This window comes from Enoplosus armatus, chromosome 24 (assembly GCF_043641665.1).
Source record: "Enoplosus armatus isolate fEnoArm2 chromosome 24, fEnoArm2.hap1, whole genome shotgun sequence".
Taxonomy (NCBI): Eukaryota; Metazoa; Chordata; class Actinopteri; order Centrarchiformes; family Enoplosidae; genus Enoplosus; species Enoplosus armatus.
This window is the reverse complement of record NC_092203.1, coordinates 1065240-1091098: the sequence shown is the minus strand read 5'-3', so window position 1 is coordinate 1091098 and position 25859 is coordinate 1065240. Positions and strand designations below refer to the sequence as shown.

Sequence of the window (25859 nt, the reverse complement as noted above, 5' to 3'; positions counted from 1 at the left end):
ACTGACACAAAGACGTGAATGAGCTTCTTGAATGTGCTTGATATGCTGATATATATATATATATATATATATAAATATATATATAGTGGAAGTAGAACCGTTTCATTTTAGTCAGAAACATTCATATCTGTGTGACGTTGGGAGATTTTGCAATAACATGCAGCACTTTTCTTGCCTCTTTGAATTGAAACGCACTCTTTGTCTCTTTGTGTTTCCCAGGAAAGCGATAGCGAAGTCCGGCCTGCACCACCTGCCCAGTCAGCCCAGCACATCGTCGCTGAACCGGGCCGACCCAGAGGCAAACATCTGCAGCACCGTGGACTGGACTGTGAGTCTGAGGGCGTCAGTATGACACAAATGTTGTCTGTGCTTTACCTTTACCTTGCAACAACGGCCCTCCTCTGAGCCTCCTGCTGTGTGTTTGTCTCCGTAGGATTCGGCTCTGTATGGGGACCATATCTGGTTTGAGACGAATGTGTCTGGAGATTACTGTTACGTGGGAGAACAACACTGTATTGCCAGAGCACTGGTTGGTATCGCACTCTGATCATCTCTCCTGTTCCTCTCCATTTCCGACGAGTCACATTCATGCGCAGCTGCAAAAACACCCGGGTGTCGTACAGATTCGGGGGGAAAAAAATCTCCAGTGCGCGTCGCACCGGTCTACCTCGCATACTGTGTCCCACAATGCACCCCGGCGGTCCACCAAAATCTGCTTCTGAACACATTTGAGGCGAGAAATAAGCGGCCCAGTTACTAAATCTTTTTATTAGGTTCTGAAGGCCACATTTAAAAGTTTGTTCCAACTTTCACAAGGATACCTGCATGATTATTACATCCGCTTTTTGACAGTTTCATTCTGTTTACTGATGTGAAAAGCAGTATGCTGTATGTACTGCATACTGCGTTTGTCAGTAGTATGTAGTAGGCAGTTCCGAGTACAGCCACTGTCAACAGTTTTCAAACGAACGGCCCTCTTCACTGGAAGTAGTAGCTGTGGTTTATGTTGGAAAGCCCTACCAGTGTTCCGGAAAAAAAGCTGAAGTGAAGAACTGCGCGCTCACACTAACCAGGGCAGCGCAAGAGTTCAACTGAAGCAGGGGTCTACAACACCAGACTGGATCCAAGATTCAAGAGGCTGCGCAAACGCGACATGGCGACAGTTTATATTTATAGCCGCAGGACGCAAGAGGCAGGCCGAAAAACAACAGTAACTGTTACTGCTAAGTAACCTGAGCCATGCTGCAGGGATCACATGTTGCTGAGTCTGGGTCACGCGTCCCAGGTCCAGATCGGGAAACACTGCAAAGGGTTTGAGTATGGGAGTAATTTCTTGACCTTATATTTGTAATAACAATAACAAGCTCCTTTATGTCAAGGTCCACGAATGAGGTTTTTCAGCTTTCATCCACATCTGACGGGCTTCATTTTGTGTCCGTTCAGAGATGTGAAGGGTCCATGACCTTTGACCCCCCGGTGTGATCGAACGCGGCCATGCCATGTTATAGTTTCTCTCACCTCAGCTCACGGTCAAGGTCAAACGCATGGCCAGCCTGTCACATTGCGCGCACTCAAACGTTGCCGCGTGTCACACACTATCATGTCATATCGTTTCAATGTGTCTGGTTTCAGCTCACAGCATTTCTTTTTTTTTTTGCAGTACAGGAGTGACCCCCGGTGGTCAGAGTTGGCATTACTGCCTCGTAACGGATAACAAAAATGTTCTCCCTCTCTTTCTTTCTCTCCAATGCTAGCAAAAGTCTGCCAGTCGAAGGAAGTGTGCTGCCTGTAAGATAGTCGCCCACGCCATCTGTATAGAACAGCTGGAGAAGGTAAGTTCTCCCTCTCATGTATTCAAAAAAAAAAATAATACCTTTACCAAGCGGACTGAAACCAGGCAATCCAGATGTGTTCACCTTTTTTTAAGTCTACTTTATGGGGGACAAGAACTGGAGGGTTTTCTGGGAGATTTATGGGCTGGTACCCTAGAGAGGTGCCAGTTCACCTCCTGGGCGCTGAACCCCTAACTGCTCATGGTGCTCCGCCGTGTGACCTGTTTGTGCTATTTTGGGCCTGTGTGTGTCTGGATGAGGAGCGGCTGAAGTGCCTTTAACTGTCCCTCCCTGTCTAAACCTGCAGTTCCCCAGCTCTAGAGCCATTCTGTTGGACGCCGCCCTGACCCTCAGTGACCCCAACTTTAGAGTGAGACACACAAACGCTCCTTCTTTCTCTCCTCTCTCCCTCAATCTGACGGAAGCGCACCGACCAAAGGTGGTGTCTGGACCTCGCATCAATCAATTCATAAAAGAAAAGCAAAAATATAACATGAGAATCCTTGTAGGCCGAGGCAAATGAAAACGCCGCGGTGCACGGGAAAGATAGAGCACGTATTCTGTTTGTGGATCATCCACTTTTTAAAAGGAGTGAATTGAATTGGAGCCTAATCCAGGTCCGACACACACCCTCTTGCGTCCTTTTCATTTCCTCAAATCACGTCTCATCTTCTGCCTCCTCGTCTCATCTTCCTCGCCGACCGAAGTGGCACGATAAGCTCGGACTGGTTCAAAGGGTTGGCTACGTTGATGTCAAAGGGTGAGGTGACCTAGGTGGGGTGGGTGATAATAAGGCCGCTTTCTGGAACAGGTGGAGGTGGATCAGGGCTGGTCACGGGCACAAAGTCAGGAGGGAGACCAGGTCCACTTACCTTGTTTCAACCACCAGCAGATAGACTTTGCTGTTGACATGGGGGGGACAGCTCAGTGGTCCCGAGGCAAGTGTGAGACATCAGTCATGTGCGTCCCGAAATCTCTCCCTCACTCACGCACTCCCCCCTATTTATGAATCTGACTGCTGCAGTGTCGCACGACTGTAATGATGGCAGCCATAAAACCTGACACACAGCATTGTAGCTCTTTGTTAAAAAAAAAAAGAAGCCTTCACTATTTTGAGTTTTTCCACCGGAAGCGGTTGTGGAAGTGTGAAAACAGTGGAAGGTCGGCAATAAGTTCCCATAGGAAGCACAACGCATGAATTAATCCGGTAAGCACACACGTGATGTCCACAGGGGTAGAAGTAAAACTAGCAACAGCAGTTAGCCTAATTCGACAGCTCAGACTACTTAGAATGTTAGCATTAGCACATCAACAATCGCAAAAATGTAATATAATAAAAGGAGCACCTGCAGATACTCCAACAAGAGCATTTGGGGAATTGATGAAGACGTCCGTCGTGTATTTGCCCGGACACAGATATATCGGAGATATATCGGAGGCACTACAGTATGGAGAGCATGTAGTTCACAGTGAGAAACAGTGAATATAGCGGCAGTAAACAGGGAGTGACTTCGGACACAGCCCTGACTTCTGCTCCGTGACCTTTGACCTCTTCCCAGTTGAGGCTGAACCTTGAATGAATCAGAACAATCCCAAAAGAACCCCAAAAGCTTGGTCGACCTAACGGTGTTCAGCCTGGCAACCGCAGTGTCTTTGGTGGTGTCCCTGTCTGCCTGCTCTGGTCTGTTTTTTTTTTGTTTTTTTTCCTCTTCTTTTCTGTCCACACACCTCACTTTGGGGGGAATCATGGCGCCTCCGCCGACACTGCGTTCCACCTGCGCACCTGATCTCTGGAAATCGCTGGAATCACCACGTGTCCGTGTCGTGACAGCTCGCCCAGTCATCTCTACGTCTTTCTCTCCACTCTCCTCCAGATTAATTTCCGGTGTAAACCGTCCTTCAGAGAATCAGGCTCTAGGAACATCCGAGAGGTGAGTTCTGGACGTTTCTTTCTGCCGACCGTTGTTGCCATTTTAGGTCTGGGAGACGACAAATGTTGTGATTTGTGTCCGTTCCAGCCCATCGTGGTGCGGCATCACTGGGTGCATCGGAGGCGGCAAGAAGGCAAATGTAAACAATGCGGGAAGGTGGGTGGCAATCAAAAGAGTGTTTGTTTTTTTTATTAGCGCATTAGCTCAGTACATTTATGGCAGTGTCCCAAATTGCTTTAAAACGTTAAAATATGAATAAATAATTGTCCGCGCAGGGTTTCCAGCAGAAGTTTGCGTTCCACAGCAAAGAGATCGTGGCCATCAGCTGCTCCTGGTGCAAACAGGCCGTGAGTATGTTGGGTCACGCACACTTGCTGATGATGTTCTTTCCATTTCGCCAATGAATAAATGTGTTTGAATGCTGCGTTTCCCTCTTTAGTACCACAACAAGGTGTCCTGCTTCATGCTGCAGCAAATCGAGGAGGCCTGTCCAATAGGAGCTCACGCTGCCCTCATAGTCCCACCCACGTGGATCATTCGGGTCAAACGGCATCAGGTAACGCTGCTTTCAGTCTCTCTTGACCCGGTTTGTCTTTACACGACTTGAAATCAACCAGTGATCCGCAGCCGCCGCCTCTGTGTTTGTGTCCCTCCGGCAGTCCTCTATGAAGTCGAGCAAGAAGAAGAAGAGGACGTCGTTCAAGAGGAAAAGCAGCAAGAAAGGAGCAGAGGTCAGTCCTGCGCCGCATTCTGCAAAAGATGAGACGGCGCTGTATCTCTCGCTGCGCCACCTCTGGCCACATGGTTTAGGTGCATACGTGAAACAAATGGGACCTAACGTTTAGGAGGACGTTTTACAGTAGCGTAGCTGTGTTGATAAGTCGTCAGAACAGTGAGTGACTGCAGGTGAAGAGAGGGTGACATTCCGCTTCTCTCAGGGCAGCAAACCGCCCCAAGGTTGAAGCCATTCTTATTGTTCAACCACCTAATGTGACCATGCATACGTAAGCGATTGCAATCTATGTATGCTGACTATTCAGTGCTTTGTGTGTGAAACTCTCTTAATGGAAAAAAGCCTTCTTTTAAAGATAATTCTTAGGGACATGATTCGTGGCAAATGTGTGCCTGAACGTTGAGGGACACCCCAGGTTAGACAGCCTTGGTGGACAAGCTCTGCTATATACAGAGGATCTGAGCAGGTCTTCTTCTTCTCGGACAGGAAGGACGACTGTGGAAGCCGTTTATAATCCGACCCATCCCTTCGCCGCTGATGAAACCGCTGCTGGTGTTCGTCAACCCCAAGAGTGGAGGAAACCAGGTATTAATCAAAAAGCCGTATACTGGATGTGTACTTGGGCTTAATCACTTCATTAGGACTTGAGGCCGGACTCGGACCGGACTTGAGTCTCACTAAAAACAACGTCTCAGCCCTAGCTGTTGTACTATAAGTAGATTCTGGGTTAGTTCTGGTTACATCCTAGTCTTCCAACCTCCCATTGGTTTCTCTGCCTGACAGGGCACTAAGATCCTGCAGTCCTTCATGTGGTATCTGAACCCCAGACAGGTGTTTGACCTGAGCCAAGGTGGACCAAAGGAGGGGTAGGTCTCACACACACACACACACACACACACACACTCTTAACACCCGTGAACATCTCCTGGTGATGTCAGATACGTTCGGCTGAATTAACCGGTGTCACTCTTGTAGCCTGGAGCTGTATCGCAAAGTCCATAACCTGAGGATCCTGGCCTGTGGAGGAGACGGCACTGTGAGTGGCAACACAGACACGCACCATTAGCATACGCGTCGATGTATAATAAGAAAAGCATTTGTAAAGTTTAACACTTGAGCAGATCAAACCAGGAGTGAGATGAGGTTTTCTGTGTACTTTAATGGTCCAATATTGTAGAAAGTGTGAGCTCTCCATGTGCTGGTATAGGTGCTGTATAAATACTGTGAAATATCAGAACACTCAGAAGAACAGAGAAGTGCTCACAGTCTATATTCAGAAACTATTACTATTACTGTCTGTCTGATCAGTATTTAGTTGAGGGAGGTTTTTAGGCAAACTCTGGTGCACTATTGCCTGGATTTAAGGAGTTGTGCAGGTCCTGTAATCCGCAATAAAATGTAAAGATGTCATGCTTGTCTGATAATATAATAGTAGTTTCTGATGGACACTGACAACTTCCATATATGTGTGTGTGTGTGTGTGTGTGTGTGTGTGTGTGTGTGTGTGGAACCAGGTGGGCTGGATCCTGTCTTGTCTTGATGAACAGGCGTTAAACCCTCAACCCCCTGTTGCCGTGTTACCGCTTGGAACGGGAAATGACCTCGCCAGGACCCTCAACTGGGGAGGGGTGGGTACAAACCCTGACAAACACACCCCGCCGACGGTGCAGTTACCTGCTGTTGGAAATCGTAGCTACCGCTGGCTCATTTCTAACACGCCTATCTGCAGCTGTTGTGATTCAGACGTATTCAAAGTCCATCACTTCAAAGTTAAAATCCTGTTTCATATTCATATATATATATATATATATTTGTGTGTATGTATCTATATGTTTTATGTAGCTCTGCATGTATTCCAGGGCTATACAGATGAACCCCTGTCTAAGATCCTGTCCCACGTCGAGGATGGAACCATTGTCCAGCTAGACCGATGGAATCTACAGGTTGAACCAAACCAAAGTGCAGGGGCTGAGCCGGACGAGCAACAAACTGATAAGGTCAGTGCCCAATAGCCCATTCAAGTAAAGTAAGTTTTTTTTGTTTGTTTGTTTAATTGTGTTTTTGTGTGTGTGTGTGTGTGTGTGCACTCTCTCAGCTTCCTCTAGACGTTTTCAACAATTACTTCAGTCTCGGATTTGACGCCCACGTGACTCTAGAGTTCCACGAGTCCAGAGGTACGTTCATGTTCATAATCGGAGGGTAAATCGGCTGCGCACTACGTTGTTGTGTTGATATACTGTCCCCCCCCCCCTCTCTCTCTCTCTCTCTCTCTCTCTGTCTGTCATCGTTTTTTAGAGGCCAACCCAGAGAAGTTCAACAGTCGTTTTAGGAATAAGATGTTCTATGCTGGGGTGAGTGCACCTGCACCGTTTGTTTGCAGCGCTTCTTTCCGACCACAGTGTCCTGTGGCGGTACGGCGACGGAGTCCGGATCAAGAGCCTCGAGCCTCTTTTAGCCCTAAACCAACTTAGCAGGAAACTCAAATTCACTTAAAGACAATTCAATTTGCACCTTTGGACCTATCCGGTAACATGGAGAGGGGGGGGCGGGGCTTATGACCTATACTGCAGGGGGCGATTGAGACATTGAGACTTTACTTTTGGGGGGGGGGGGCTGTCATGTCGTCCATCTTTGTATACAGTCTATGGTTTCAAGACAGAGACAATCCAATTTGCACTTAAGCATCAAGCAGCTCAACTAAAAATGTTTCAATTTAGCAATTCCGCGTCGGTTTAGCAGTTTAGCATCCAACGTTCAGCCTGTCCCAAGGGCCCCACTGCAGAATGCACGATCCGTTTTTTATTTAAGGCCCCTTATTCAAAGCTTCTTGTGTGGTAAACATCAGGCCGACGCGTAGAAGTGTGGTAAGAGACGCGCGACTCAAAACAAACTTTGCAGTGAAGAAGAGTGTTGTTTGGGAGCACTCTGGGAAAAGCAGCTCCATCCATGCTGACTGTGGGCTCCCACGATGCGCTCCTTCTGAGAGCGTGCCGCTCACCTGTCTGCCTGTCTCCCTGCGTGTCTCTCATACAGACGGCGTTCTCAGATTTCCTGATGGGGAGCTCCAAAGACCTGTCTAAGCACATCAAAGTGGTGGTGAGTAGCTGCCAATCAAGCAGTCAGTTATTTATGTGAAAACACTGAGTCACTGCATCGCGCTCTCTCTCCCTCCCTCTCTCTCGCTGACTCGCTGCCTGTCTCTGTCTGCCTTTCTCTCTCTCTGTCTCTCTCTCTGTCTGTCTCTCAATCTGACTGCCTCTCTATCTGTCTCGCTGTCTGTCTGTCTGTCTCTCTGTCTGTCTCTCAGTCTGACTGCCTCTCTGTCTCTCTCTCTCTCTATCTGTCTCGCGGCCTGTTTCTCTGTCCGTCTCTCTGTCCATCTCTCCCTCTCTGTCTGTCTCTCTGTCTCTCTCTCTATCTGTCTGTCTCTCTGTCTCTCTCCCTGTCTGTTTCTCTGTCTGTTTCTCAATCTGACTGCCTCTCTGTCCATCTCTCTCTCCCTGTCTGTCTGTCTCTATCTGTCTCACGACCTGTTTCTCTGTCTGTCTCTCTGTCCATCTCTCCCTCTCTGTCTGTCTGTCTCTCTCTATCTGCCTGTCTCTCTGTCTCTCTCCCTGTCTGTTTCTCTGTCTGCCTCTCAATCTGACTGCCTCTCTGCTTTTTAATAAACCACCACTAAATAAAGAGGTCAGGCGACTGTGTCCACTAAATGTCCTCTCTGTCAGTCCACAGGAACCTGTTGACATGAAGTGTTATTTGAAACTTTGAAAGAATCTGTTCATGAACTGCAATGAAAAAACAGGCTTTTATTTGTGGCAGCTGTTGAACTTTGTGGTGGCGAAGGCCAGACAGTTTTATTTCGAAAAGTAGAAAAAAGGTTTGAGGTGAGGATCTGCTTCCAGTGTTTGTGCCTCTGGTGAAGGCCAGAGTCTGAGTGGACCTCTCGTCTCAGTGCTTCACCGGATCTATGAGACAGCTTCTCTTGATTTGTCCGGATTTATTGATCAATCAAAGTGTGTGTGTGTCTCTCTCTCTCTCTCTCTGTCTGACTCCAGTGTGACGGGACAGATTTAACATCAAAAGTTCAGGACTTGAAGCTGCAGTGTCTGGTCTTCCTCAACATCCCCAGGTGATACTACTGGTACTCTTCTACCACGTCCACTGCACGTACTAATACACCATCCTACTTGGACTGCAGCTTGTGGTGTGGGGTTTTGTCTACTTTGACTTCTTCTTTCAACTTGTATCTTAAAAAAAAGTCTAAAAATCGCCAAAATTGCCAGGTGGGTTTGCAAACTCCACCCACTACACAGGCACATCAAATGACACTCGTCGACCTCAAGGCGGCGCTGTAACAATCACGTTTTTTTACAATCGGCTTGAAAACGAAGCTCAGATGAGACGCGCTTGCTGCGTAGATTGAGGATGGTGAATCGCGATGGCTCTGCCGCTTGTTGGGGGTTCGCACTTTGGGCAATTAGGCCTCTCTGCGGACTCCCCGCCGTGCTTGGACTCTCTGAGAGCTCCCTCGAACAGCAGAGCCAAGTCTTAACTGTAAAACCATTTTGCTTTAGGTGTCTCTGACCGCGTGTGCTGTGCTCTTCAGGTACTGTGCGGGCACTACACCGTGGGGGAACCCCAGTGAGCACCACGACTTTGAACCTCAACGCCACGATGACGGATACATCGAGGTCATTGGATTCACTATGACTTCGCTGGTACGGAGCCACCTTTGTCTCGGTAGCCATGGTTACTAGGGAAGGACGGCCAGCTGCCCGCCGAGAGTCTGTCTTGCTTAACATGAACATAAATGTAAACCAGCGGTGTCGGTTGTGATGAATAGGACTGTAACTCTTAGTGTTAGAGTGACAAACTAGTATTTCCAAAAACAAAGATGGTGGCTGTAATTGACTTTCCATATTTTATAACATTGACATGTAAATACATTTTTCTTATTCTTACAAGCAATGAGATGTGTTATTTCCTGCTGCCATCTTTTGAGTCAATACTTGGGACACACACACACACACACACACACGAATACGCTTTTTTCATCCAGATGGTCAGAAGAGGATTTTTGGAAAGAACCGCAGAGCGGCAGGTCCTTGAATGACTTTTTTAGGTTTTTCAAATATCTCAAAAGGATCGTATCTGATATCTTTCAGAAAAAACCCAAACAGATGCTGAGGTCTTAAATGTCGTGATGATGGAAACAGACAGCACAGCTTTAATTGGGCCCAGTGATTTCAAACTAGTTAAAAATGTAGATTAGAAAAAAAACAACAAAGAATCATCCATCTGTTGCCATAAGGAAATGGTGGGAAAAGCACAGTATTTCAAGTCATAGCAATTACTCCAGTTAACTGAAATGTTGAAACGTGTGTGTGTGTGTGTGTAGGCTACTCTCCAGGTTGGGGGTCATGGCGAGAGGTTGAACCAGTGCAGAGAAGTCACCCTCACCACTACGAAGCCTCTTCCTGTACAGGTACATCACAATCATGCTGCTCCAGCTGCTTTTCCTTACTTCCTAATAAAATACAAATATCGTCCAAACTTTAGGTTTGACGGTGCGCCGTAGACCTTTTACGCTGCGCGGAATTAGCGTCATTTGTAACTTAAGAATCTGTCGCCGCCGACCGGTTCATGGTACATTTAGATCGATCCAGCGTATCGATGTAGTCGCATCTTTAACGTTAAGCCTGCCTATTTACCTTTATCAAATAAAGGCCCGCTAACCCTCTGCAGGTGAGGTAATGAAAGGCCCCCGGCTGCTATTTGAGGATTTGCGCAATGTGACTGATTGGTTGATTTGTATTATTGTCAGGTGGACGGTGAACCATGCAGACTGGCTCCCTCTGTCATCCACATCAGCCTCCGAAACCAGGCCAACATGGTTCAGAAAACCAAACGACGGACCTCGCTACCGCACCTCAACGAGTACGTCTCACACAGGCTCGCACGGCCTTGACTTCCTCTAACTGGACGTGTCGATGTGTAACTTGGTCCGGTCCTGTTTGTGTTTCAGTCAGCAGCCGGTTCCGGACAGGCTGAGGATCAGGGTCAGCAGGATCAGTATGACTGACTACGAGGCTCTGCACTATGACAAGGACAAACTACGACAAGCATGTAAGGAAACGCACGCACCCACACACACACACACACACACACACACACACACACACACACACACACACACTCACATTCATGCATGCAGTGGTACAGATAATGTAATACTATTGTGATAATCACCGTTGTGAAACCACCATAACCACAAAACAGTGAACACATTACATGCGTTATGTCCCTGCACTTGGTGGGCCTGGAGCAGATGACCTGCCGGGGGCGGGGGGGTGGGGGGGGGGGGGGGGGGTCATAAGTGGATGTAGACTTTTAACGGGGTCAAGAGGATGCAGGGTCACTGTACCAGAATGACAGGCGGCATCTTCAGGCTGAAGTGGTAATAAAACTGCTTGAGCATTAGAAGGTGGAGCAGCGAAGGCCCCCCCCACACACACAGTTGTTTCTCTCACTCTGCGTCTCAATCACGCTTCACAGCTCACTGCTGTGTGTGTGTGTGTGTGTGTGTGTGTGTGTGTGTGTTCACATGTCTTTTGATTTGACAGTGACCAGCGCTTGCGCCGCTGATGTTTCAGGACCATAGAGAAGGAGAAGCTCCTCCTATTTACTTCTCTGGCTCTCATTAGGACCAATTGCACTCAGCTGACCGTTGCAGCACACACACACACACACACACACACACACACACACACACACACACATACAGTAAGTTAGAGCACGTCAGCTCCGAGTTTTGACACAGGGTGGCACTGTTACCTTTCTACAACATTGTAAACGGCAGGCTTTATAATACTGTAAACTATTTATATCGGCGTAAAATGTAGACATGGTTCTTTTTGTTTGTGTGTTTTGCATATCATTTGTATTTACTGCACACACAGACTTAAGCCTAATCCATGGTGGGAATATGTATATATGTATTTCATACCAATTCATATTAATAATTCAGATTCTTTTCCAAATTGGATCCAAAAGTGTTGGTTTTAGATGATGTTTTTTTTTCATACCTCACCCTTTGTTCTTGCCATCTGAAGTTTGAGTTGTTTTCCCATTATGCAAATCAATCACTCGCTCTCGACTTGTTGTGGATGTGTCACACTCGGGGAGATGGTAAAAATACGTTTCATACCCCGAGGCACAGTGGTTATATCATCTCGGTGCCATTTCTCTCACTGTGGCTCTGTATTCCATCCTGAACACATGTGTGAATACAGAGACTGTTGATTTGGATGGACCTTTCATAGCTGCGCAGTTTATGTATAAAATCATACATTATAATATATTTCGATGCTCATGTCACACATGCTAAATGACTCGTTTTGTCGGGCTAACAAGAGATTTGAGAGAGCCTGAGGTTGTTGCACCAAATGTCCAATTTACAATAACAAAGCCAGTGAATAGACTGAAGAAATTCCATTAGTTATGAATGCTGTTGAAGGTCACACAGGGAGTTATACAGTAAAAGGATGGTAATAAGAATAGATGTGGAAGTGTAGGATAATATGAAGTTACTGCATATGGTTTCTAGCATGACATAAATGATATGAAGCTCACGTTTGAGAAGCTGGAACCAGAGACGGTTTGGCATTATTACTTGACGTGTGACTTAAAGCTACAGTTGGCAATATTATTGAATCATCATTTTGGTTGAAATAATGAATTTTGACCCTAACAATATCTAATGGAAGGGTTCCTTTTAAACGTTTTGTATTTAGTCTTTGAAACAACTGGACCAGGTCTGAATCAAACAACCAATCAGGGTTAGCTAGCGCGAAACTGGCCAATCACATCGACTCTGCACAAAGAAGGGCTAAAGACTAAAGGAGCCCTTCAGTTAGATATCGTTAGCGGCATGCAATGGTCAAACTTAGCGAAGCGAATATAATATTGCCCACTGTCGCTTTAGTTCATCAAAATTGTCGGCTGTTGTTATTACTAGTTGACAAATCAAATAATCAACTTGTTGTTTCAGCTCCAATACGTACAGTGTCTTTGGAAATCGTTCAGCCCACATTTTGTAGTGCGGTACCCAGAGATCCTGAACCTGATTGCTTGTACGTGTTTGAACACATCAGCCTATCTATTACAACAGAGCGTTTACCATCACCACGCACAACAACCAATCAGTTGCTGCTCGAGTGCCACTCGAAAAAGGTCAGTTAAAAAAAAAACGTCCTCAAAGAGAAGTCTGTGAAAAGATACTCAGTACATCGCGATTTGAAAGCGATTTGGTGATTGTTTGAAGATGCGCTCGGCTAATAAAGTGCTTTGCTCCTCTGTTGCCTCTGAGGAATGTTCGGAGAGCAGGGGATTTGCACAAAAAAAAAGAGGGACTCTGTCGAGATCTGACCGGGTTTCTGCTAGTGAAGTTACTGCTCGCTCCCAGCGCAGTCTTTGCCTTTCTCAATGAGGTATTTAGTATCAATGAGAGGTGTGTGTGTGTGTGTGTGTGTGTGTGTGTGGGTTCAGGAGCTCCTCGCTCTGTTTGACAGCTCTTCTAGCACAATGAGCTGTGTGATGTTCAGCCAGCAGCGTTGTGCTGGTGCAGCCGGTGGCAGGCCTGAGTTGCCTCAGGGAGCAGCCTTTATTGTTCCAGTGACGAGCCGGCTCGGTCAGGCTCATTTAATAAAAAAAAAAACTCCATGGAATTTTGGCTCGTAAATTGTCGGACGCGGAGCGAGTAGGTTGCCCATGATCGGGCTGCAGATGTGGGACTCTCTGAATCTGCTATTCATTTTTTCTTTTTTTCCAATTCAGTTTTATTTATATAGCGCCAAATCACAACAAAAGTCATCTCATGACAGTTTACATATAGAGCCGGTCTAGACCGTACTCTTTGTAATACTATTTACAGAGACCCGACAGTTTCCACCATGAGCGAGCACTTGGCGGCGAATTGGATGTTGGAACTAGCTACCTAGCCTAGCAGCCTACCGCTACGTCACGTCACGTTCCGTTGCTCTGACTGGTTGTAGCGTCCAGAGGCGTTCTGGTCTGCGCCCGAGAGGTTCCAAACTAATTTCCATTTGGTCTGGCGATGCCAGGCCACAGCACGCACTCTCCTATCTCAAAACTAAAGCCTCGTTCATGCGAGACACCCGGATGCAGGGCCACGAAGATGCCGCATGACCTTTGAGATTGCACGGAGCCGTGTGCCCCAAAACATTCAGTGTAGCCCGTTTAAATACCAGCTGACACGCTGCCGTTGGTGGTTCCCAATTTTGGTCCTCAGAACCCACAGTCCTGCTGGTTGGAGTTCCAGGTCTACACCACTCCCTGCTAGATGACCGGAATTAAAACTAGCAGTCCTCACAGGGTCCCCCGGGGGCCGGAGTTGAGCTGAGCACCAGCGTATAAGTAGATATCAAAGTGCCGGTGGATAATTGTCTTGTTCCTCTGTATCTCCAGCCATTCCTCTGGGACTGATCGTGGTTCATGGTGACAGCGACTTAGAAACCTGCAGAGAACACATCCAGCGCTTGCAGGAGGTAAGAAGGAGAGAGGAGGAGGAAGAGGAGGAGGAAGAGGAGGAGGAGGAGGAGGAGGAGGAGGAGGAGGAGGAAGACGAAAAGGGCACGGGGAGGGGGGGGGCAGTCACACACAGAGCGAGATGAAGAAGAGAGGAAGCTGAATTCTTTTTCATTTAGGACAACGCTAATTAAACAAGTGTGTGCGTTTTTAATTGAGTTAATGGAATTTTTGCCAAATTTCCTATTAGTGCTCTAAAGTTGGTTTTACATAACACAAAAAGAAGATAACGGTATTGTGTTGCGTGTCACTTAAGTGGATGTCAAGTTGCATGATGACACCCACGTGTATGGCTCGCAAGGGGTGCATGCGAGAGTGTGTGTGTGTGTGTGTGTCTGAGTTGTCAAGCCTGTAGACCACTCTCCTCTCCACTCTCCCCATGCTCCCGTCTTCCTCTCTAGGACTTCTGCTCTGTCCATCCCTCCCTCAGATGCTTAGGACCACAGGTTGGTAGCTGGATGCTGGAGTTGCTGTAGTGTGTTTTTATGTTGTTGTTGTTGTTGTTGTTGTTGTTGTTATTGTTGTTGTTTGGCTCAGAGGCACACGGGAAACGAACTAGCACTCTGACACTTCGTTTCACTTTGAAATCGTTCAGGCGTCGATCAAACCAACTGTCTGTGCCAAAGTTATCATTCACGCTACAGATACCAAAACCCCATTTCCACCCCTGTAAGGCTAAATGACTAAAGCTATGAGATGACACAGCTTTGGCCGCGATTGTGGCTTTGGTCGTTGTGATTATTGCTACGACCCGACAAAGGATAAAAGGGCCTGTGGGTGCTGTTCAAATCAAACAAGCAGACCTTAAAATAAGATCTACTAGCTTCCCAAAACCTCACTACCTAAGTTCGCGTAACAAAAAGCCATAAAACAGCAACCCCGTCTCCTCCAGGTAGCTAACGAACTCTCAACATACGCCACAACGGAACTAACGTCCGGCAAAGCGATGTCGAGCTCGACCAGGCTTTTGAAAACCTCTCAGCCCCCCCGGATTGCATCCCCCTGGATCGACCGCTCCAATCAGTTTCACCGAGTCACCGAGGGGGCAGGAATTAGGTCCAGGGGACGGGGGGCCGACTGCGGCCGTAACAATTATGATTATGATTATAGTTTATAATGGCTGCAACACTACCTACATGCAGGTGTGTGTGTGTGTGTGTGCAGTGAACTGACGTGCTCATGTTGCATTGTTAAGTATTCCTGTGGTGTGTTCTGTCTGTTCTATCTGATGGAAGCACAGTGGGTTCAAATCCCGTGTGGGTAATTAGTTTCAAGCAGGCAGCCGCGGCTACATATCCAAAGCGTCGCAGATCCAACCACGAAAGCAGCTGATGTCCAAGAAATAATCATGTATCCCAACTTCAACCAGCACGGCCAGGCGGAGCAGCCGCGGTCGGTGGAGTCGGTGAGATCAGCAAGGGGAAGTAGACTGCTCCGCTAATATGGCTGCAGGTCTTTCAGGCTTGTTTAAATATGTTTCTTTTAAAGTCAAACCATCAAACTCATGTGTAAAGCTTCCTGTCTGAATCCAGTGGCGGATTTTGGTCGAAAGGCTACACCTGACACCTGTGTGTGTGTGTGTGTGTGTGTGTGTGTGTGTGTGTGTGTGTGTGTGATAGCCAGCGTGAGTGACTGACAGCTGGAGAGGTCTAGCTAAGGAGGGCTCTAAATGCTCCACCAACATGAAATCCTGCTTTAAATTCCTCCAACACACACGCACACACACACACACACACACACACACACACACCATTCTAAACAAACTAACACCCACACACATAAACAGAACAGATTCTGTACTCTAGGGGTTACAAAGTACAGAATGCGGTGCGTTACACAACACAATACGCACACACGGATACACAAATAAAACCATGTTTTTAAACAGGATCAGGAAAAGGAAAAAAAAAACAAAAAAACATCCTCTCGCAGCAAAACAGCACCGTTGGTGAGATGACTGATTTATGGGTTTACCAGTTTGTTTGTTTTTTAATTTTAAAACCCTCTCATTATTACTCGTTCACCCGCTCCCGCTAAGTACAGAAGTGCATCTCGGAAACGGCGTGCTAGCCCTACGACGCGGGGCTGAGACCCGGTAACGCGCGGAAACGTCACCTGGCAGGTCAGGAAGCGCGAGCAGTGAGACCGCCTGTCGGAAACAACCGTCACAGTTTACAGACGCACGCCCTGCTTCAACTTTGACCTGCTCTACTTGCTCGTGTTCCACATAAAGCGGGCTAGACAATCTGGATCAACTTTCCCCCACCATCTGACTGCTCATGTTTGCTGGCGTGTCGGATCTATTTTAAGGGACGGCCGCGATGTTCCCGGATCTCTGCAATCACTCTTGGCGAGTGTAACGTCATAGCGCTTAGGCCCCCGCCCTTTCTAGCAGCCCTTAGTAGCGACTTCGCGCAGCGTAGCCAGGAGCCAGGTGCAGTCAGGTCCCCGGCTCCAGCCTCTCGTCCAAATATGGTCCCTTCCAGTATGGGTTCCAAAAAAAAAAACTTGAGGCTTCAAAACAGCAGTCCGCAAACCGATGGATGGCGTCTTGGTTACGGCTACGTCCACGTCCACTCCTTTTTATACAGTCTATGCTCACAGGCATTAGTTTCCCCATGTGTCTCAGTGTTACAGCATGATGCATGGATTATTGTCTGTGAATATTGGCGTGTGTGTGACCTCTACTACGCATATTTAATAACCGTGTGTGTGTGTGTGTGTGTGTGTCTCAGTGTGCTTATGGCATCCATATTATGTTATGTGTGCGCGCAGGCAAGTTTATAGGTGGGTGCGTTGTGTTGCGACAGTTAATTGCGTATTCCGAGTTTGTTCTATAATGCAGAGATGATTTCCTCTGTTCAGAGGCTGTCGGGTCTGAAGAGATAAAACAAGCGCTCAGTGACAAAAAGTTTGAGCCTTTTTGTTTTTCATCGTTCCTTCATGTAATTACAGGGTTATTCGAGTAGTCTCTTTGAGGTCCTGGCCTTCTCAGGAGAGGCCTGAAAACCAAGACAGCTCAAGGGAGACAGACAGCTCACAGAGCAGTTCTGATGTTCTGAAACGTCCTCTTCGTGTGTTTGTATTCAGGAGAACTTCATTATTCAATAAACACACTTCTCACGGCTTTTTGTTCCGCCTCAGTCAGCAGAAGACAGGATCAGACAGAAAAACCTAATTATAAATGTTAGAAATGATTCTCAAAGAGCTTGTTACTTTTGAAATTTAAACTTGACTACAAAAGAAAGTCACTTTTAACTCTTGTAGACAGTTGTATTGGAAAAAGTTTGTGTTGTGTTATTATTTATTTAGTGGCATTTTGATTTGTTGTTTGTTTTTTTAACCAGGTGTCAAGCAATTACATTTGGTGCGCGAAAGGCATTGGGGTGCTGTCGCAAAACGTGCATTATCGTCACTAAGGGCCCGATTTCGTTGTGATGAACAAATACACTCTCAGCCGAGCCAATCACGAGGAAGCGTGGCAACAGCAGCTCAACCAATGGAAAGTCGGGTCACGCTCGTGAGGACTCTGGATGGAGTCGGCCGTTTTATCGATTTTTTTTCGAAGCGTTGGAATTACGCAAAGTCGCATTGGAGAACGTGATGTGACGTGTATTTCACACCGACTTGCGCTCCGTGTCGGGACGACTGTGACTTTTGAATTTAATTTGTCATTGTCAGTCAGAGAGGCAGCGGGGTGTTACCCACAGTAATGAGAGCGAATCGCAGCCCATACAGAGCCAATTCAGCCACGGTAAATGTGCCAATCTTAATGTCTAACTCCACCGTGTGTGTATATGGCAAAAAAGTACTGTATGGTTACAAATTCGTGTGGGGCCCAGTGTGGATCAATTTGGCAGCGATTCCAACGAGCCCACCCCAAGGTCATCCGATGCGCTCACACACCCACACGCTTCTGACAACCGCTTCCTTCAAAGATCACTTACAGAGCGGCGGAGAGAAGACGGATGGAATCACGCTGTGTTGTCAGATAAGCGCAGGTTTACAACAATGCCTGTTCTTTTTCTTCAGAACACGGTTAACCAGTACCTCGCTGACATGTTGTGAAAAGTCTGTAACGAATGCTGTCGGAGAGGAGAGAAAACAAGCTCACCTGCTCACTGCTCCTGTGAGTCACTCTCAAGGATTGTCTTTGGTTTTTTTTCCCCCTCCTGTCTGTTTATCGTCTTTCTTTCTTTGCTCTCAGTGGCCGGGGGGGGGTTGCTGCTGGGATTTTGCTGCATGTCACCCTGACATGTTGCGGTGGAAGGGATGAGGTAGTTGTCCTTTTACTGCACACTGCTGGCCTACACAACCTGAATTGTGATCACAAAACTCTGCAGTCCTTTCCACGTCTATGGTTTACAGAAGCTGACTTAAATCCTCTTAACCAACCACAGCATATTATATCAATAACAATAATAATAATAATAACCCCCCCTATCCCGGCACAAATAATGGCTTTGTGCCTTCTGGCAGAAGCAGTAATGTGCACCAGCTGACCCTCCATCAGTGTGGCCGTGGTTTATTGATCTAGCCACCACATGAAACTTTTAAGGTTGACGCAGCCTGGCCAGCTTCAAAAAGATACTGCAAGTACCACAGTATGTCCTGCTCCCTGACAGGAGACTGGGTCTGACCCCCTATCCCAGCACCCATGGCGAAAACAAAGCACCACCATCCTCGTGGAGGGAGCCCTCGCACTCCGTCGGGTCTCACAAATAGGAGTGGCCGATCCCGCTCGATGGCCGTCATTACCCCGAGCTGCCCGAGGATCCCCGTCCAACAGGCTGAGGAGTGTGGAGGGCCGTCTAGGAGAACCCTGTGATCCAGCCTGCTCGCCTGAATTGCAACGTAGCTAGGCAATCCAAGTGATCGGAACCTCCACCTCCAAGCCAGCTTGCTTGTCTGTAAGGTAAATTAATAATCTAAACTCGGAACGCCAGACGAGAGCTGTGGACTGACCGATGCACGCGATTGGAGGAATTATTTAACACAACAGACTGTTTTTATGACAGCCAGCACAAAACCAAGGATGCTGGAAAAACCTCCAGATAGGAAAGAAGGAGAGGTAGGATGGCCTTTCAACCACAGCCTTAGAGGGCAACAAGTTGCACTCATGGTGATTTTTCTTTTTTCTTTTGCTTACACGAGATCTCGACCTGTGCGGAGTGTGAGGAGACATATCGACTTGGTTCACTGCCACTGGCAGTCAGGAAGGAATGAAACAGAGCAACCCTTGTGAAGGGTATAAACGCCCATTTAACCAGGTTTAATGCAGCAGAGCTTTGTTAGTTGTGTTTGTCTTAAATCCCCAGCTTGAAAAAGAAAAAAGTGTGTCGCTGGTTTACACGACGCTTCACACACACACACACCAGGACACTGCTTAAAACCAGAGGTAATCCCGTTACTTAAGTGCCTGTAAATGCCAGCGAACGGGAAAGTACCTCTTGGAACGTGCTGTGTTTTAGGCAGACGCCCGTGGACGAGGATGAAAGCTCTGCTCTCCCTGTGCGGTTGCCGCGTGCCCACATCCTTCGCTTCACAGTGAGCTTCTCATCTTCCGTCTTTTAGGAGCAACACTGACTCTGTAAATGTTATTTTTAACAGCACTATCCTGTTTATATAGGTGAGAGCACCAATGCTAAGAGATGTTGTCAGACTTTTTTTTTTTTTTTTTGTTGTCGCATGGCAACGAGATGATGTAACGGTCGCTTCACCGTTTGATCCCCGGCTCTCAGGCGACTGACGCTGACTGGCGACAGGAGAGCTCATTTCTGATAATGACCTAATATGTTAAACCTTTGCTGCGCTTGTTGCAATATATATATATATACATAGAACATTCAACCACTTTGTGGCAACAGTGTTTTTCCTATCAAACATCAAGACAGACATTACAAACGCCTTCCGTCACCAGGATGAGGCGTTCCATGTGGATCTTTCACTTCCATAATCTAGACCAAGACGCCATGGCCGAAGTTTACATGCTTATACACAGGTGTATGAAAGCTGTAGACCTTTTTCATATGAACGCAGAGGGTGCGTTAAACCAGTGAATGAAACAGGTGTGCGCAAACCTTCATCATTACGTCAATTCCGCTGGCCAGCTTGTATCTCTGAAAATTCATTCATCTCTGACTCCCTAGATATTTCTGCGGTGCACCCACTCCATATCTGCTGTCCTTAAGCTTTCTGCAGAATCCACGTCTCTCTTCTCCACTGCAGCCCCCCCCCCACCCCACCCCCTGGCGCTGTTTGCACCTTGTCTTTAGAGGCGTAGAGCAGGCTCTTCAAAAATTGTGTGAACCTTTTTTTTTTTTTTTTTTTTTTTTTTTTTAAAAGGCGCACCTCGCCGAGCCGACACCTGGAGCGACGGGGTAAACTGCGCTTCCAGGCCGATGCTACCGTTTGATAAATAACACGCATGACTCCAGGCGCAGAATGAATCAGAAAGGAGCCTGGAAGGCTTTCTAAATCTGACCGACGCGGAGAAGGAACTCGGTACACTTTGTGTGCGAGGAGACGGAACTGGGAGTGAATGGAGAAGAGACAGGAGAAGAAAGAAGGTGAAGAAGGGAAGAGTGAGTCAGTCAGACAAGTTCAGCTTTTGAGTTGGTGTTTGTAGGTTTGTTGTAAAAGCCTTCGGGCGGTTTACTCAGCTTGAGAGTGCCGCTGAGCTCCACAGTGGGATTAGATAAGTACAGACAATCGCAGAGGAGGAGAGTAGGAGAGGTGTTTGCTTCAGCCCCGGCCTTTTCTGTCACAGTCTGCATGAAAGGTTCGCAGTTTGAAAGGAAAATGACTTTACTTTCTTTTGGTTGTTTGCCTCCTGTCACATCTATTGGAAGAGAGACTTTTTACATGCCGTCGCTGCTCTGCGGCGCCGGACTGAAATTGGTTGTTTTGTGTTGCATTGAAGCTGCCAAAGCAGCATTGATTATCTGTAAATTTGATCAGCTTTATGCAACAAATCCCCCCCCCCCCGCTATTCTTGTATCCCAGTCACTGTGGAAAAGCCTCTTACATAGCATGAGACCAGTAATGGCAAGTGTATAACATGAGACGCTCAAGAGTCTGCGGGTTTCCATTCAGACCACTGCCTTTCATTTCATGCTGTGTGGGGGTGTCAGTGACGTGACCTAAGTTAAGCCTTCCAGACCTTGAGAGACTTTCAAACCCGGGATCATTTCGGCAGTTGACTTGGACGTAGTTTTGGTCTCACTCTTTTGACAAAACATGTTCATTTTACTCGTTTGATTTTTGCCAGTTTTAGTCCAGTTTAAGTCGGTCCGACTCACCCGATCGAGGCTGTTTGTGTGAATCCCCCATTGGCCGACTATTTCAGTCGGAATTCTCCCCTCCCCTTCCGCTGCCTCCTTGTTTTTTGCTGTTTTGCAAAGGCCGCCGTCGCCGCATCCCGGGCTGAGCTGTGGGTTGAGCCAGACCTTTCTCCGAAGAAGAACAAAGACAAAGACATTTTAGTGGTTTAAAATTCTTATGTCTTATGAGCATTTCAAGGCTACAGCCATCTTTGTTGTTGTGCAGTTAGTGCGGTTACACGTTTGTCTATTGCGAGGTTACTGGAAAAGGCACTGTCCGCCACAGCTTCCTGTTCTCTCCACTGCAGAGCAACAAGTACTTTAATTAATTTCATTTTTTCACTCCGTTGTTTGTTTGTTTTTTACACACATTCCCCCGAGCAGTTAGGGGTTCGGTTCCTTGCTCAAGGGCACCCAGGAGGTGAACTGGCACCTCTTCAGCTACCAGTCCAAGTCGAGTCGGAGCTGGACTTAGCTGTAATACCCGACTGCTACTGGGAAATGTAGTTTAAGTAATAGCGTCATTACGAGCAGTGTCACTGAGCAGCACAAGCTGCCTCCGAAATGACAATAAAGTTGAATAACAAAACGGTTTCGACAAAAACTGAACATTAGAACCTTCGTAAAGGGGAGGATTTACTGCAGAGCTGTTGGATTAGACCGCATTAGTTTGAGCAAGGAGGACACAACAAAGTGCTTTACAGAACATCAAGAAAGAACAAAAGAAACACATTATGGCATCAGACATATTCAGGGACAACGGCAAGCCCTGGCAGTTAACAGAGTTGGTGAGTGAAAGTGTGTTTGAAGTAGAAAACATCAATAGAGCAAGGCGAACAAATTGACGGAGGAAGAGAATTTCACAGCTCTGGGGCATCTGCTGAGGAAGCTCCGTCGCCGGCATTTAGTCCTTGATCCGCGGGAAAGACAAGTCGGCGGATCGGAGGCGGGGTGCGGTTACGGGGGCAGGGGGTCCACAGATAGAGGCAGGGCGGAGACCATTTAGCGCCGTGTAAACAAAGAACAAGGTTTTAAACTTCAGCCTACAGCTAACAGGGAGCCTGAGCGGGGAGGCAGGAATCTCTGTAATATGGTGTCTGTGTGTGTTTTTTTTTTGTGTTTTTTTTATCTTGTTAAAAGTCTTGCTGCAGAATTCTGAGCTAATTGGAGGCCGAATGAAAAGGAGTCTGAAGCGGAAACACAAAAAGTTGCAGTAATGAGGCGAGTGGGTACGAAGGTGTGGCGACCCTCCCCCAGGTCGCAGACAGGGAGTTCTCTTCCAGATATCCCATTTTCGCATATGTTTTGGCATAAGGAGATAATGTCTTAATTTAATTAACTTCTGAGTTAACTCTTGTGCCCCATTCAGTGCGCTTCTGTGTGAAAGGGACGTTAGATTAACGTAGTAATTGAAAGCTACAGTAGGCAATATTATTGAATTGTCAATCAATTGAATTGTCCCCTCACAGGCTAACGTTAGCGGTATCTTCCACATTCATGGACAGCCCCATGAGTGCATCATTTTCCCGCGAGTTCCTGGGCTCATCGCGTATTCGCTCAGATTGAGACGCTGCATTTGCACACATTTCAGATGTATGGAACGGAAGCCTCTGGATCCGGAGTTCCTCTGCGCTTTCCGTTTCCACCCGTCCATTTCTTCCCCTCCTCTTCCGCCCCTCTCTCGGAGGCTGTTCTGTCAGCTCGTTGGGTCCTTCTCCTCTGCGGACAGACGGGCCGCCGCGGCCGACAAAAAGTTCCGTCCTCAGTTCGGCTGTGCTCCCGTTCCTGTCCCCCCCAGTAATCTTAACTGTCCTGTTCTGCTTGTCCCTCAGGAGGAGGCAGCCAAGCCAAAGATTCTGTCCTCGCAGAGATTATCTCCAAAGTGGTGTTTCCTTGACTGTAAGTACTTCACATTGTTAATCATTTCCCCCACTGCATGGATGCTCTTGCCTCAATAGCGTTTCTCTCCCGTCGCACCATGAACTTTTTTTCCCCCCGTATTTTGCTAAAAAATGTTACGCACAGTCTTGTGTCGTCAAGTTAGGACCGATGTGCGTAAAAGTACAGGCAAAAAAAACAGCGTAATTTAACTCGCTGCAATGAATGAGTTCACTTACATGTAGGCATAACTCAATAAGGCATAGGTCTGTATTTGTGTTAAAAACAGTTCTTCACAGAGACCCCTTGACCCCCCCCTGACATGACGGCATAGATTGCTTGCCTGTGCATCGCTAAATGATCCAGCATTGAAGAAAAAAAAATGACCTGCCGCCCCCCATGGTTACGGTCCGCTTGAGTTAAAGCAACTAAAACTACTTGGATAAGGTTAATGAGCGACGCTTTTCATGGTTAATTGGATCCGGTGTTGATAGGCAGGGGAGAGGAGGTCCGAGCCTGACTTCCTGCCTTGTCACCGCACCGCTGAAATCATGAAACCGCAGGTGTAGAATGGTGCAGAGTTACACAGGGGTTTAATGCGGCTCTCTACTTTCGAAGTCATTATCCTTAACATAATTGGTGGGGAAGTTAGACTTGTCGCCAATTTCAAACGGCTTATTATGTCACGTTGATATAGTTATATGGTCGACAATGTTCCCCACCAGCAGTTCTTTGTAGTGTAGGACATGATCAAATAGCAGTATATATATATATATATATATATATATATATATGTATATATATGTATAGCGTATAGTGCAATACATATGTAGTCATATATAGTCATACACTTCAGTGCAACACATACATACATATACATTGTTATTGTATATATTTTTTACCTCGTTGTTCACTTAAATACTGTAAATGTGTATATTTTTTATTTTCTATTTCTTATTTCTATATTTTGTACATACTTTTAGCTCTAAATTATGCTACTTTTCTACTCTTGAATGGGAGCACAGGTACTGTACAATTTCCCCCCGGGGATCAATAAAGTATTTCTGATTCTGATTCTGATATATATATATATATATATATATATGCTGTATAATAACAACTTGCTGCTAGTCCTGTTGGCATTTAGCCCCGCAGAGTATACACGCTGGGACCCTGCAAGCATCGGTGACACCTGTCGCACAGTATTTGGCCCTCCTGTTGTCTTAAGGGTCAAAAATGTGTCTTTCACGGCTGTAACAGCAGAGAAAAATCCTCCATAAATAACATTTATTTTTTAGCATGGCGTTTCCTGAAAGGGTGCAAAAGATAATAGTTTTTTTGACCTGCCGTTTCTAAACTCATTTACAGGCTAATGGAAGTGTTTATAGCAGCTGCAAAGCGTAGCACGCACTTGAAAGACTACCGCGCAAACAGGTTTCTGCTCTGGTACTCCCCTCAAAAAAATAACATAAAGCGTAGCTCCCCGTCAGATCCTGCTTTTTGGTGTGAGCGTCAGGAATATTAATCTCACACCGCTGCAGCTTGCCAAAAATATCACAGGGAAAAGCCAAGCGCTTTACACAGTGTTATACGTGCATTCACGCACGCACACACACACACACACACACACACACACACACACAGGCATATACACCTCTGCTTGTGTAGAGCTCCTTGTGGAATTTAGCAGAGAGCTGGAGTCAAACAAAGAAGAGGGGGAGACGTGTTTGTGTAAGCAGGCGATCAGTTATATTGTGGTCCTGTGGCTTAATTAAAGGTGCGTTGCGCTCAATGCTACCCTTTAAAGCGGCATCAATAAGCCTATAGCACGTGACCCTCTCGTCCAACCCAACACTAGCAACAGCAATGAGACAATTTCTCTTCTTGACCAAGACTTTAAGCTTCCGAGAGTCTCTTGAGTCCTTTTTAATACTGATGATCTGCCAGCAGCAGTCCTGATCTCACATTTCCACGTGTGTCTACATAATGCAGCTGCACAGTGCACACTTAGTTCAAAGCGGGGATGGTGATTTTCATGCAGATTGAGTATTCTCATAACATACTTGACTCCAGATTGAGTAATTACACAGGGAAAATGTCTATCTTTAGAATGCCGTCTTGGCTGTGAACAAGCATTCAGGCTCCCTGCTTACCGTCTCACTGAAAGGCATCCGTTAGTGGAATCTGTCTTGACGATGGGGTCGCCTGTGACCTTCTTTCTGTTGTAGTTCCTGATCAACTGTGATATGTTTGCGCGTGTGTAGAGGGCAGCCGATGCTCCGTATCACAATGGGTGATCTCCCTCCCCTCATTTCCTCTACAGTATAAAAATGCCAAAAAGGAAAATCAATATTTAAAATCATCAGGTATGGCTGTATTGACACTTCTGTCGTGAAACTGTGTCTTTAAACGAGCCGTCAGGACTTGGACTGCTGTTCAAGGTTGTGATGTCACAACTATACAGTCACTGCACTAAGCATTAGAATTAGTTATCCAACATAACCGTTGTTAAAATGGTCTTACCGGCAAAGACGGAAAGTCGTTAATAGCAGTTGGA

At 46.7% G+C, this 25859-nt stretch overlaps 1 protein-coding gene across 2 annotated transcripts in view; it reads left to right on the top strand.

The window, feature by feature from the left end:
• The window catches only part of LOC139306485 (diacylglycerol kinase zeta-like), a 46939-nt gene that overhangs the window by 2516 nt on the left and 18564 nt on the right, over positions 1-25859 (top strand). The window contains exons 2-25 of one of the 2 annotated variants that reach the window (XM_070930356.1): positions 220-328; positions 434-529; positions 1755-1832; positions 2140-2202; positions 3707-3763; positions 3851-3919; positions 4039-4110; positions 4203-4319; positions 4423-4494; positions 4983-5081; positions 5280-5362; positions 5472-5532; positions 6011-6124; positions 6356-6493; positions 6592-6670; positions 6792-6847; positions 7530-7592; positions 8552-8625; positions 9103-9214; positions 9895-9981; positions 10321-10433; positions 10522-10622; positions 13983-14062; positions 23257-23323. In XM_070930356.1, coding sequence (XP_070786457.1) covers positions 220-328; positions 434-529; positions 1755-1832; positions 2140-2202; positions 3707-3763; positions 3851-3919; positions 4039-4110; positions 4203-4319; positions 4423-4494; positions 4983-5081; positions 5280-5362; positions 5472-5532; positions 6011-6124; positions 6356-6493; positions 6592-6670; positions 6792-6847; positions 7530-7592; positions 8552-8625; positions 9103-9214; positions 9895-9981; positions 10321-10433; positions 10522-10622; positions 13983-14062; positions 23257-23323 — 2060 coding nt within the window. The remainder of the gene's footprint in view (positions 1-219; positions 329-433; positions 530-1754; positions 1833-2139; positions 2203-3706; positions 3764-3850; positions 3920-4038; positions 4111-4202; positions 4320-4422; positions 4495-4982; positions 5082-5279; positions 5363-5471; positions 5533-6010; positions 6125-6355; positions 6494-6591; positions 6671-6791; positions 6848-7529; positions 7593-8551; positions 8626-9102; positions 9215-9894; positions 9982-10320; positions 10434-10521; positions 10623-13982; positions 14063-23256; positions 23324-25859) is intronic. The other variant, XM_070930357.1, reaches the window with a different exon arrangement.